Source organism: Pristiophorus japonicus, chromosome 7 (genome assembly GCF_044704955.1).
Source record: "Pristiophorus japonicus isolate sPriJap1 chromosome 7, sPriJap1.hap1, whole genome shotgun sequence".
Taxonomy (NCBI): Eukaryota; Metazoa; Chordata; class Chondrichthyes; family Pristiophoridae; genus Pristiophorus; species Pristiophorus japonicus.
In genome coordinates this window covers 251,904,943-251,915,902 of record NC_091983.1, presented here as the reverse complement: position 1 = coordinate 251,915,902, position 10,960 = coordinate 251,904,943, and the positions used below count along the sequence as shown (strand labels likewise).

General features: G+C 62.3%; 1 protein-coding gene across 1 annotated transcript in view; it reads left to right on the top strand.

Moving 5' to 3' along the window:
* Positions 1 to 460: 460 nt before the first annotated feature.
* The window catches only part of LOC139266721 (ATP-binding cassette sub-family C member 10-like), a 12,786-nt gene continuing 2,286 nt past the window's right edge, over positions 461 to 10,960 (top strand). Inside the window, exons 1-3 of the mRNA XM_070884306.1 lie at positions 461 to 538; positions 1,392 to 1,584; positions 4,316 to 5,696. Of these exons, the coding sequence (XP_070740407.1) occupies positions 1,424 to 1,584; positions 4,316 to 5,696 (1,542 nt within the window). The 5' untranslated portion in view covers positions 461 to 538; positions 1,392 to 1,423. The remainder of the gene's footprint in view (positions 539 to 1,391; positions 1,585 to 4,315; positions 5,697 to 10,960) is intronic.

Genomic DNA, 10,960 nt, shown 5'->3' with positions numbered 1-10,960 from the left:
GGTGGAGAAAGTGCATCCGGGAGGGTGTTGAGTCTTAGAGTCTCAACGCAAAAGAGCGTGAAGAGGTCAAGCGCAGTCAGCGGAAGGAGCCTGCGGCAAACCAGTCCCACCCACCCCTTCCCTCGACAAATGACTGTCCCACCTGTGACAGGGTCTGTGGCTCTCGTATTGGACTGTTCAGTAACCAGAGAACTCACTTTGGGAGTGGAAGCAAGTATTCCTCGATTCGAGGGAGTGCCTATGATGATACTATAACAACGATTGCAACATCTTGCTCAGGCAGCCCGGGCTCACATGAAAATGGCCCGTGCTCGAGGTGTGGAAGTCCGACAGCAGAGGACGAGTACTGTTGAGCTGAGCTGGAGCCTCCGGTACTCGGGGGGGTGCTCTCTCAGCCTGCTGGCAGTCATTGAAAAGTAACCATCTTGGTGCCAGAGAGCATCGTTATTGGGAGGCTGTGTCAGCAGCGAAGGGAGGAGTCATCCTGTTTCCGGCACCAGCCCACTGCAATCCTTCACTGATTTCCTCCATTTCGCCGGTAAAATGCCAACTGGCGAGGAGCGAATGATAACTGCATTAATCGCCCGGTGGGAGGGATACGTTGTAGTAGCGAGGCCGTCTCCCTAATATTTAACTCCAGGCTTTATACAGCCACAAGCATCATTTTAACTCTGATGTTTTGGGTATCACCACTCCCACTTGTGTATTTATTTCATTAAAGTTGCAAATCAGCTCCAGACTTTGACTGGGAAAAAGTAACCGCGAAAATCCAAGCTTCCCGAGTGCGGGAGAAAGCAAACTCGCTCTCTACCGCTGATTAGTGTTTGTTTCTACATTACAGACATTCCCTGCTCACCCCAGAGCTTCCAGCGGACAGTGAGACCCACGCAACACAATGTCCACAGTCTGTGCCGAGGCAAGTGGCCTGGGTGCCTCTGAGATTGGGAGGGGAGACGTGTCCATTCTTGGTTACTATTGAGTGTCTCCCACTGAAGGTGGGGTAGTTTCCAGGCCTGGGGCCCAGGTGCATTTCCAACAGCAGCGGTCAGAAGCCCAGTTGATTTGCTGCTCCCGAACCCTGGAAGTTGGTGCTAATTGTAGCAGCCCCGAAGCCCTGTCCTCGCTGAACTCGGGACTAACTGGGAATTGAATATTGGACCTTTCGGCTCCGACCACACTTTGGGTGATGCATTTGCTCACCGAGCTATCAGTGAAACCTAGTATATTCCTTAAAGAGCATATTTATTCAAAAGTTTGCTGATTTTTTGAGGGAAGGTAATGCCTTTATCAGCCTGTTGCTGCCGCTGTGTCGATCGTGTCCACTTTGTAAGACTGATCTGATTCTGAGCTTGCTACGTTATTAATACAATGTGCTGTCTCTCCTTTCCCAGTTGTTCCCTGATGCTGTGGTTTCTACCCTGGCATGGCTGACTTCCTGGCTGCATTGTGTGACACCGATCGTCTTAACCCATTTCCAGTGTGGTACAATGGCAGTGTTGGGTATTGCTTCACTCAGTTGGTCCTTAACGTGCTGCCAAACATCGCTCTGGCTTTTGCCAGTGCCTGCTACCTCAACACCCCTCGGTATGTGAGTGCCAAAGCTGTGCTATTATATCAGTGCAGTGGTCTGATTAGACTGTTCACGTTCAGATGATCTCAGGGTAGATTAGGGGGAGGAGGTGTCTGGTTCTGAATTGTGGAGTTATGTGGTGCCATGGTATGAAATAAATGCCTGGACAGAATAGTGTAGTGTGGGCATTGGTTTCTCCCTCTATGGTACCTCGGTTATGTGCCCATTATTTATGTGTGAAACTTGGCACTGTGAGTAGAGTATTCATAGGTGGGAGGAGCATCACAGCTGAGCCCAATCCTTTCTTCACTTGCTGTCTACGTTAAAGCACTTTCCGGTGAGGCAAGGATGCTGGCTGATTTCTGTGTGGCTACATGCAGTCCATTTATCTATTAAGGGTCATAGATACAAGATTAAACACATGTGATTTAGAACAGAGGGCAGGAAAAACAGAGAGTTGGGAGGCTGTGGAATTCACTTCCAGGGTTAGTGGTTCAGGCAGAGACTATGTCAACATTCAAGATTAGATTGGATCGGTAGATGAAGAACAACAACAACTTGTATCTATATAGTGTCTTTAATGTGGTAAAACTTCACAGGGGCGTTGTAAAACAAAATTTGACATATAAGGAGATATTAGGGCAGTTGACCAACGTCAGAGAGGTGGGTTTTAAGGAGCGTTTTAAAGGAGGTAAGGAGGCGGAGAGGTTTAGGGAGGAAATTTCGGAGCTTTAGGCCTTGGCAGCTGAAGGCACAGCTGTCAATGGTGGAGCAATTAAAATCAGCGGGTGCTCAAGAGGCCAGAATTAGGAGCAAATATCTCGGCGGGTTATGGGGCTGGATGAGATTACAGTGGTAGAAAGGGCGAACCCATGGATGAATTTGAAGACAAGGATGAGAATTTTAAAATCGAGGCGTTACTTAACCGGCAGCCAGTGTAAGTCAGTGGTCACAGGTGTGATGGGTGAACGGGACTTGGTGCAAGTTAGGACACGAGCAGCAGAGTTTTGGACAACCTCATGTTTACGGAGCATAGAACACGGGAAGTCGGCCAGGAGTGCGTTGGTGTAAAGCGTAGAGGTAACAAAGGCATGGATGAAGGTTACAGCAGCAGCAGATGGAGAAAGATTGCAAAGTGCTGCAGTACAGCGGGACCTGGGGGTACTTGTGCATGAAACACAAAAGGATAGTATGCAGGTACAGCAAGTGATCAGGAAGGCCAATGGAATCTTGGCCTTTATTGCAAAGGGGATGGAGTATAAAAGCAGAGAAGTCTTTGCTACAGCTATACAGGGTATTGATGAGGCTACACCTGGGATACTGCATGCAGTTTTGGTTTCCATATTTACGAAAGGAGACACTTGCTCTGAAGAATGTTCATTAGGTTGATTCTGGAGATGAGGGGGTTGATTTATGAGGAAAGGTTGAGGAGGTTGGACCTCTACTCATTGGAATTCAGAAGAATGAGAGGTGATCTTATCGAAACGTATAAGATTATGAGGGGGCTTGACAAGGTGGATGCAGAGAGGATATTTCCACTGATAGGGGAGACTAGAACTAGGGGGCATAATCTTAGAATAAGGGGCCGCCCATTTAAAACTGAGATGAGGAGGAATTTCTACTCTCAGAGGGTATTAAATCTGTGGAATTTGCTTCCTCAGAGAGCAGTGGAAGCTGGGACATTGAATAAATTTAAGACAGAGATAGACAGATTCTTAACCGATGAGGGGTTATGGGGAGCGGGCAGGGAAGTGGACCTGAGTCCATGATCGGATCAGCCATGATCTTATTAAATGGAGGAGCAGGCTCGAGGGGCCATATGGCCTACTCCTGCTCCTATTTCTTATGTTCTTATGAGCTGAGCCAGGGGCAGAGCTATTCTGGGGGTGATGGAGAGGATATGAGGTTGGAAGCTCAGCTCAGGGTCAAATAGGACACTCAGATAGTTGGGCGATGTTCCAGAGCTGGAAATAGGCAATATTACTGATGGTGCAGATATGGGGTCGCAGGTATAGTGGAACCGGTTCAAAAAATGTCAGTAGAACTATTTGCTGTTGTTGAGTGTAAATGCCGATATGGACTGGTTGGGCTGAATGGCCTGTTTATGTGTTGTAACTTCGATGTAAGATTTAGATTTTACTCAGTAAAACAATTTAAAGCTAAGACTTTCCTATGAATTACTTATTTTATATATTCAAGTTTAAAAAACCCCATCCCCAGAATGGTGCACTGAATGTACCACCTGTTTGCTGGCTGCGAGTGAAAGAGATGGAAGAGTCTTAGCCCACGACCTAGTACGCAAGGTCCAAAGCATAAAACTCTCTCCAATTTGGTTCTAAATGGGCAACTTCACTCAAAGGCCGCAGGTTGGCTGGTTGCAAACAGGACAAATGGTACCTGGTTCAGGAGTGAGGCTGAGTTACATTTCAGGGGTAGTGTAGAGCAAGCTTCCCTGCATCTAAATGCCGTACCTGAACTGGGAATGCTCAATGCTGACACTGAATGCCCAAAATTAAAAATAATACTTTGCTAAGTGCCAGTATCTCTCATCTTGATCACAAAATGGAATAAGGGATTATGGGGAGCGGGCAGGGAAGTGGAGCTGAGTCCATGATCAGGTCAGCCATGATCGTATTAAATGGCGGAGCAGGCTCAAGGGGCCGTATGGCCTACTCCTGTTCCTATTTCTTATGTTCTTAAAAAGAAAGTTATTTAAAATCTTCTAAATGTGACTCTTCTCGGCAGATCCCGCTGGCAGAATTTCACATGGAGCTGGGAATGCAGGATCATCATCTCTTTCGTTATGGTGGCTCTTTTCCTCATTGATGGACTGACAATCATCTTTATCCCAAACCTGCGCACTCTGTGGCTGGAGGTGTTGGTGGACTCTGTTGCTGTGATAGCATGGCTCGTCCATGGTCTGGCAGCGATCGCACTCAGCAAGTCGCAGTATGGACCCTCGCTGGGCCCAGCAATCCTGCCATTCTTTGCTGTCCTGTCTGCTCCTGCGTTGATCATCATTCTGATCGGGGATTGCCAGCATGGCCGGATCACATGCTCAGAATACCTGTCGGGCTGGCTGAGATTCATTTTGATCTGTGCAGAATTAACTTTGCTTCTTGCCTACGTCGTTGTGCTGGTCGCCTCCCATCCTGCAAGAGATGACTTGAGCTCGGAGCGGGAGCCATTGTTGCAGGGTGGGACTGCGGCGCCCGAGGGACAGATGGTGGCTGAAGATGGGGCAAGCTGGATCTCTTGCCTCTTCTATTTCTGGATGAATCCCCTGATGAAGCGTGGCCACAATCGACAGCTTTCCCAGCCCGACAATGTCTTTCAGCTGCCGCCCAAACTTCGTACCCACAACATCGAAGAACATTTTCGGAAATGCTGGCGGGCGTGTGTGTTAGCGAAGGCATCGAGCAAGAAAAACAAGCAATACAAACCAAAACCCGATGGCAGTCAGCGCATCCGCAGGAATTCACAGAGCGACCGCCGGCGATCTGAGGAAAGCCAGGAAGAGGCCACATCTGCGGACACCGATGTGGAAGTGAAGCTGCACTCTGTCTTGCATAAAGCCTTCGGCTGTCATTATTACTGCCTGGGGCTATTGAAGTTTGCAGGCAACATGCTGGCCTTTGCAGGGCCTCTGCTTTTAAACTTGCTACTCTCTTTCATGGAGTCTGGCACCAAGCAAATAACCAGGGGCATCTGGTACACGCTGGGGCTGTTTCTCAGCACCTTTATAGGCGCCATCCTCCTCAACCAGTTTAACTACCGAGTCATGAAAGTCTGCCTATTGGTCCGGTCAGCTATAATCTCTGCCATCTACCGCAAAGCACTGCGTATCAATGCCACCACTCTGTCCAAATTCTCCGTGGGTGAGATTGTCAACTTCATGAGCACTGACACTGACCGGACAGTAAATTTCTTTCCCAGCTTCCATGAGGTGTGGAGTCTTCCCTTTCAGTTTAGTATCGCTCTCTACCTTCTGTACCAGCAGGTTGGTGTGGCCTTCGTAGGGGCCCTTGTGCTCGGGTTACTGCTGGTGGCATTAAACAAGATCATCGCCACCGTAATCATGGAGAATAACAAGAAACTGCTGGGACACAAGGACTCCAGAGTCAGGGTAAGCATGACATAGAATTACATCGAACTTGCAGCACAGAAACAGGCCATTCTTTCCAACTGTTTCTGCTTTATACAAGCCTCCTCCAACACTCCTCTTCTAACGATCAGCAGATCCGACTATTCCTTTTGCCCTCCTGTGTTAAAATAGTTTCTCCTTAAATGTATCTCTGCTATTCGCCACAACAACTCCATGTGGTGGCTGGTTTCACAGTCCAACCACTCCGGGTAAAGAAGTTTCTCCTCAATTTCCTATTGGATTTATTAGTGCCTGTCTTATATTTATGTTCACTAGTTCAAGACTCCCCACAAGTGGGGAAAAAATCTTCTCTACATCCACTCTATCAAACCCCTTCATAATTTTAAAGAGCCCTTGGGTCATCCCTCAGTCTTTCCTTGTCTAGAGAAAAGAGCCCTAACCTGTTCAGTCTTTCCTGATGGCTATAACCTCTCTGTTCTGCTATCATCCATCTAAGTCTTTTTTACACCTTCTATATCCTTTTTGTAATATTGGGCCCAAGTTTCCACAAGAAAAAAAACGGGCGCCCCTACGAGCTGGGCGCCCGTTTTTCGCGCCTAAAACGGCGCCTAAAAAAATCCTCGGTATTCTCCACCGACTTACAGGTCCTCTGGCACTCGGCGCAGCCAGCACGAGCTGTGGGGGGGGCGGAGCCAGGTCCCGGCGCTGAAAACAGTGCCGGGACCTCTGCACATGCGCGCTACAGTCGGCACGCAAGTGCAGTAGCTCCAGGCGCCGAACTGTGTGGGAGGGGCCCGAAGCACGCAGCCCCTAGCCCTGGCCCAATGGCCTCACTGGGGCTGCGTGTATGAGGCTCCTCCCACGGCCAGCTCCTGCTCCCCCCCCGACCAGACACGACACTCGCTCCCCCCACCCCCCCCCGCCGACCAGACCCAACCCGACACCCGCTCTCCCCCCCCCGACCCGACCCAACCCGACACCCGAGAAGCGCTCCCCCCGCCCCGACCGAGACCCGACACCCGCTCCCCCCCTGCCCCGACCAGAGACCCGCTCCCCCCGACCCGACACCCGCTCCCCCTCCGACCCGAGACCCGCTTCCCCCCCCCCCCCGCCCCGACCCGAGACCCGCTCCCCCTCGTCCCGACCGAGACCCGACACCCGCTCCCCCCCTGCCCCGACCAGAGACCCGCTCCCCCCGACCCGACACCCGCTCCCCCCCCCGACCCGACACCCGCTCCCCCCCCCCGCCCCGACACCCGCTTCCCCCCCCCGACCCGACCCGAGACCCGCTCCCCCTCGTCCCGACCGAGACCGGACACCCGCTACCCCCCTGCCCCAACCCGACCCGAGACCCACGCCCCCCCGACCCGACACCCGCTCCCCCCCCGACCCGACACCCGCTCCCCCCCCCGCCCCGACCGAGACCCGACACCCGCTTCCCCCCCTCGTCCCGACCGAGACCCGACACCCGCTCCCCCCCTGCCCCGACCAGAGACCCGCTCCCCCCGACCCGACACCCGCTCCCCCTCCGACCCGAGACCCGCTTCCCCCCCCCCCCCCCGCCCCGACCCGACACCCGCTCCCCCTCCGACCCGACACCCGCTCCCCCCCCCCGCCCCGACACCCGCTTCCCCCCCCCGACCCGACCCGAGACCCGCTCCCCCTCGTCCCGACCGAGACCGGACACCCGCTACCCCCCTGCCCCAACCCGACCCGAGACCCACGCCCCCCCGACCCGACACCCGCTCCCCCCCCGACCCGACACCCGCTCCCCCCCCCGCCCCGACCGAGACCCGACACCCGCTCCCCCCCCTGCCTCGACCCGACCCGAGGCCCGCTCCCCCCCCACCGACCCGAGGCCCGCTCCCCCCCCACCGACCCGACACCCGCTCCACCCCCCGCCCCGACCCGAGACCCGCTCCCCCCCGACCCGACACCCGCTCCCCCCCCCCCGCCCCGACCCGAGACCCGCTCCACCCCCGACCCGACACCCGCTCCCCCCCCCCGCCCCGAACCGAGACCCGCTCCCCCCCCGACCCGACACCCGCTCCCCCCCGACCCGAGACCCGCTCCCCCCCCGACCCGACACCCGCTCCCCCCCCCCGCCCCGACCGAGACCCGACACCCGCTCCCCCCCCTGCCTCGACCCGACCCGAGGCCCGCTCCCCCCCCACCGACCCGAGGCCCGCTCCCCCCCGACCCGACACCCGCTCCACCCCCCGCCCCGACCCGAGACCCGCTCCCCCCCGACCCGACACCCGCTCCCCCCCCCCCGCCCCGACCCGAGACCCGCTCCCCCCCCGACCCGACACCCGCTCCCCCCCCCCGCCCCGACCGAGACCCGACACCCGCTCCCCCCCCTGCCTCGACCCGACCCGAGGCCCGCTCCCCCCCCACCGACCCGAGGCCCGCTCCCCCCCCACCGACCCGACACCCGCTCCACCCCCCGCCCCGACCCGAGACCCGCTCCCCCCCGACCCGACACCCGCTCCCCCCCCCCCGCCCCGACCCGAGACCCGCTCCACCCCCGACCCGACACCCGCTCCCCCCCCCCGCCCCGAACCGAGACCCGCTCCCCCCCCGACCCGAGACCCGCTCCCCCCCCCTGCCCCGACCCGACACCCGCTCCCCCCCCCCGCCCCGAACCGAGACCCGCTCCCCCCCCGACCCGAGGCCCGCTCCCCCCCCACCGACCCGAGGCCCGCTCCCCCCCCACCGACCCGAGGCCCGCTCCCCCCCCACCGACCCGACACCCGCTCCACCCCCCGACCCGACACCCGCTCCCCCCCCCCCGCCCCGACCCGAGACCCGCTCCCCCCCCGACCCGACACCCGCTCCCCCCCCCCGCCCCGACCCGAGACCCGCTCCCCCCCCGACCCGACACCCGCTCCCCCCCCCTGCCCCGAACCGAGACCCGCTCCCCCCCCCCGCCCCGACCCGAGACCCGCTCCCCCCCCGACCCGACACCCGCTCCCCCCCCCTGCCCCGACCCGACACCCGCTCCCCCCCCCCGCCCCGAACCGAGACCCGCTCCCCCCCCGACCCGAGACCCGCTCCCCCCCCGACCCGACACCCGCTCCCCCCCCCCGCCCCGACCCGAGACCCGCTCCCCCCCCGACCCGACACCCGCTCCCCCCCCCCGCCCCGACCCGAGACCCGCTCCACCCCCGACCCGACACCCGCTCCCCCCCGACCCGAGACCCGCTCCCCCCCCGACCCGAGACCCGCTCCCCCCCGACCCGAGACCCGCTCCCCACCCTGCCTCGACCCGACCCGAGGCCCGCTCCCCCCCCCACCGACCCGACACCCGCTCCCCCCCCCACCCCGACCCGAGACCCGCTCCCCCCCCTGCCTCGACCCGACCCGAGGCCCGCTCCCCCCCCACCGACCCGACACCCGCTCCCCCCCCCACCCCGACCCGAGACCCGCTCCCCCCCCTGCCTCGACCCGACCCGAGGCCCGCTCCCCCCCCACCGACCCGACACCCGCTCCCCCCCCCACCCCGACCCGAGACCCGCTCCCCCCCGACCCGACACCCGCTCCCCCCCCGACCCGACACCCGCTCCCCCCCCCCGCCCCGACCCGAGACCCGCTCCCCCCCCGACCCGACACCCGCTCCCCCCCGACCCGACACCCGCTCCCCCCCCCGCCCCGAACCGAGACCCGCTCCCCGCCCCGACCCGACACCCGCTCCCCCCCCCGCCCCGAACCGAGACCCGCTCCCCGCCCCGACCCGAGACCCGCTCCACCCCCGACCCGACACCCGCTCCCCCACCCCGCCCCGAACCGAGACCCGCTCCCCCCCCCGACCCGACCCGAGACCCGCTCCCCCCCCGACCCGACACCCGCTCCCCCCCGACCCGACACCCGCTCCCCCCCCGACCCGACACCCGCTCCCCCCCCGACCCGACACCCGCTCCACCCCCGACCCGACACCCGCTCCCCCCCGACCCGACACCCGCTCCCCCCCCCGCCCCGAACCGAGACCCGCTCCCCCCCCCGCCCCGACCCGAGACCCGCTCCCCCCCCGACCCGACACCCGCTCCCCCCCCCCGCCCCGAACCGAGACCCGCTCCCCCCCCGCCCCGACCCGAGACCCGCTCCCCCCCCGACCCGACCCGAGACCCGCTCCACCCCCGACCCGACACCCGCTCCCCCCCCCCGCCCCGAACCGAGACCCGCTCCCCCCCCGACCCGAGACCCGCTCCCCCCCGCCCCGACCCGACACCCGCTCCCCCCCCGCCCCGACACCCGCTCCCCCCCGACCCGACACCCGCTCCCCCCCCCTGCCCCGACCCGAGACCCGCTCCCCCCCCCGCCCCGACACCCGCTCCCCCCCGACCCGACACCCGCTCCACCCCCCCGCCCCGAACCGAGACCCGCTCCCCCCCCCCGCCCCGAACCGAGACCCGCTCCCCCCCCTGCCCCGACCCGAGACCCGCTCCCCCCCCCCGCCCCGACACCCGCTCCCCCCCGACCCGACACCCGCTCCCCCCCCCCGCCCCGACACCCGCTCCCCCCCCGCCCCGACACCCGCTCCCCCCCCCCGCCCCGAGACCCGCTCCCCCCCCGCCCCGACCCGACACCCGCTCCCCCCCGACCCGACACCCGCTCCCCCCCGCCCGAACCGAAACCGGCGCTCCCCCCCGACCCGACCGAGACCCGACACCCGCCCCCCCCCCCCCCCCCGACCCGAGACCCGCTCCCCCCCCACCGACCCGACACCCGCTCCCCCCCCCCGCCCCGAACCGAGACCCGCTCCCCCCCCCCCGCTCCCCCCCGCCCCGACACCCGCTCCCCCCCCCCCCGCCCCGAACCGAGACCCGCTCCCCCCCCCCGACCCGACACCCGCTCCCCCCCCCCGACCCGACCGAGACCCGACACCCGCTCCCCCCCCTGCCCCGCCCCGACCCGAGACCCGCTCCCCCCCCCCCCCGCCCCGACCCGACACCCGCTCCCCCCCCGCCCCGACCCGAGGCCCGCTCCCCCCCCCCACCGACCCGACACCCGCTCCCCCCCCCGACCCGACACCCGCTCCCCCCCCCGACCCGACACCCGCTCCCCCCCCCCGCCCCGACCCGACACCCGCTCCCCCCCGACCCGACACCCGCCTCCCCCCCGCCCCGACCCGACACCCGCTCCCCCACCCCCCCCCGACCCGACACCCGCTCCCCCCCGCCGCCCCGACCCGACACCCGCTCCCCCCCGCCCCGACCCGACACCCGCTCCCCCACCCCCCCCCCGACCCGACACCCGCTCCCCCCCCCCCCGCCCCGACCCGAGGC